The 2132-nt window shown below is 35.3% G+C and overlaps 1 protein-coding gene across 1 annotated transcript; it reads right to left on the minus strand.

The window, feature by feature from the left end:
- Positions 1 to 678: 678 nt before the first annotated feature.
- On the minus strand, positions 679 to 2043 carry LOC113367538 (peptide transporter family 1-like). Its single transcript, XM_026609137.1, has 3 exons — positions 1924 to 2043; positions 1653 to 1813; positions 679 to 1522 (listed from the first exon to the last, which is right to left on the minus strand). The coding sequence occupies exons 1-3, from the start codon at positions 2041 to 2043 to the stop codon at positions 679 to 681; spliced, it is 1125 nt and encodes a 374-aa protein (XP_026464922.1).
- Between the last annotated feature and the right edge of the window lie 89 nt (positions 2044 to 2132).

The raw sequence follows: 2132 nt of genomic DNA on the forward strand, positions 1-2132 counted from the left end.
ACTAATGAAAACACACTAATTAATAAATGTTTAACTTTTCAAAAGAGTAGTTTGTTTTTGCTAGAATATCAATTTTAAAAAATGAAATATATATTGACATTTATTTACTTATACATTTTGGATCTAGATGTGTCATCATTCAGAAAAAGATCCACAAAATATAAAATAACGAAAATACACAATTTTCTCATTTTTTAACATCTAAAAGAGTAGTAGAGTAGAGTAGCCAGAACATTCATCATTCGTAAATTATCATGAACCGATTTGGAAAATATCGAAACCGAAAAATATCGAAACCGAAAAATATCAGTTGGGTACTTTTTATGACGATTTTGTTGATTTTTGTATTTGAAAAAGATGTTCAAATATAAAAGTTTGCCACAGTTAAGAATATTGCATTGTGTGAAAATTTTAAAATTCTAACGTCACAATTTTAAAAGTTGCTAAATCTCAGTTATTACTGACTAAATCGACCACTTCCACATGTTACGATATGCCTTTATACAAAATGCGACTTACACCTAGTTTGTTTTCAAAAATGTAAAACTACATTTAAACTAAAATGTATAAGCATATTTCATTTATTACCAGAGTATAAAAAAGATATTTTACATTTTATAACAGTTGACTAATTATTACACTATTCTTTGTCTGGTGGTAATAGTGTCCAGTAATTTATTAAATCAATTTGATAGTAGGATCTTGAGGTTTAAAATGAATTCCTATTATAACCAGCAATATCATATCGATTATCAATAATCCAGAAAATAAAAAAAATTCGTGGTCCTGATCGAAAGTGGCGCAAAAAGTGACTATGACCACTATAGCGTCGCCGATTCCTTCGCAGAATTCCGCCGTGGCGCACACCACCGATTTGAGTGTGGCAGGCGCTTGGGTGTACTTGAAATCCTGCCAGGCGATCATGAAGTAAATCTCCCCGATGCTGTAAATGATAGCCTGAGGCAGTAGCCATAATATGTGTACGGAGTTGGGTTCACGAATCTCGTAGAACGTGGCCGAGTCTCCGTAAAGTATCGCAGCATATGCACCGCCTAAATGCATATCGAATTGGGTCAGTATCCTGCCACCCTTCCGCACTAGAGAGTATTCGTCGGGGGTGACTTCCACTACCCTCGGACGGCTGTTTGCGGTGTATATGTCGCCTGTATGCATCGATCTCGTAAGCACTTTGATCTTTACAGCGTTTGAATCCTTAACTAATATCTGATCGCCCGGTTCGGCACCTAACACAGTTAGATGTGGAAGACCCGATTCAGATTTATCGAGTTCTATGAATGCTGATACCTCGACCTCGCCTTTGACTTCGTCAGTGTTTATGAAAACTGATACAGATGCTTGTTCCTCAATGAATACTGTTTTATTTTTGAACGTAGCGCAAGGGCTATTACTTGACAAGTTAAATGTTTTATGTCCATGCATTGGTATGTGCTTTGCTGTGTATATACTTAACGGACTCATTACAATTCCACGAGGAAAAATATCTGATGCATACATTACATAACTGCAATTCAAACCATTATAAAATCTCATCTCAGCTTGGTTAGCAGGCGGTTGAACGGAGTCGGGATTTTTTATTTTGATCCGCGATTCAATTATTCCGGATATTGCAAAGGCAATTGCCAATGACGTACCTCCAAATATCATCCTTCGCAAAGACCTGTCCATACCAAATCTTAAAATGTACGGATCTATAAAGTTCATAGTAACTGGCAGTAAAACCAGGACAAGTGTAGGGTTTAAAAAGAAGAAAATGATCAGGAATAATTGTATACGATCCAATACGACCGTCCATCTAGCAGCTTGAAAAACCATTTAGTATTTACTTGATTGTACATAGAAGAAAAACGTCGGTATCGTCACCATTATCAACAGAATGCGTAAGTAAGTTTTAATATCACTTACCATTTGTTCTCCAAAATCAGCTTTGGAATAATCCAGCCAATGTTCTTTGGGATTGGTTTTACGTTCTTTTGACCACATTTTTAAAGCATGTCTTACACATTTTACCATTCCAGAAGACATGTTAGTAGTTGGTTTTTTATTGTATAAAATTTATAGCTTGCTACTAATAATGATATTTCCAACATGTAGCTTGCTATTGAAACTCCAAA

This window comes from Ctenocephalides felis, unplaced genomic scaffold, assembly GCF_003426905.1.
Source record: "Ctenocephalides felis isolate EL2017-DRISC unplaced genomic scaffold, ASM342690v1 CF-g0.4_SCAFFOLD_01170, whole genome shotgun sequence".
Classification (NCBI taxonomy): domain Eukaryota; kingdom Metazoa; phylum Arthropoda; class Insecta; order Siphonaptera; family Pulicidae; genus Ctenocephalides; species Ctenocephalides felis.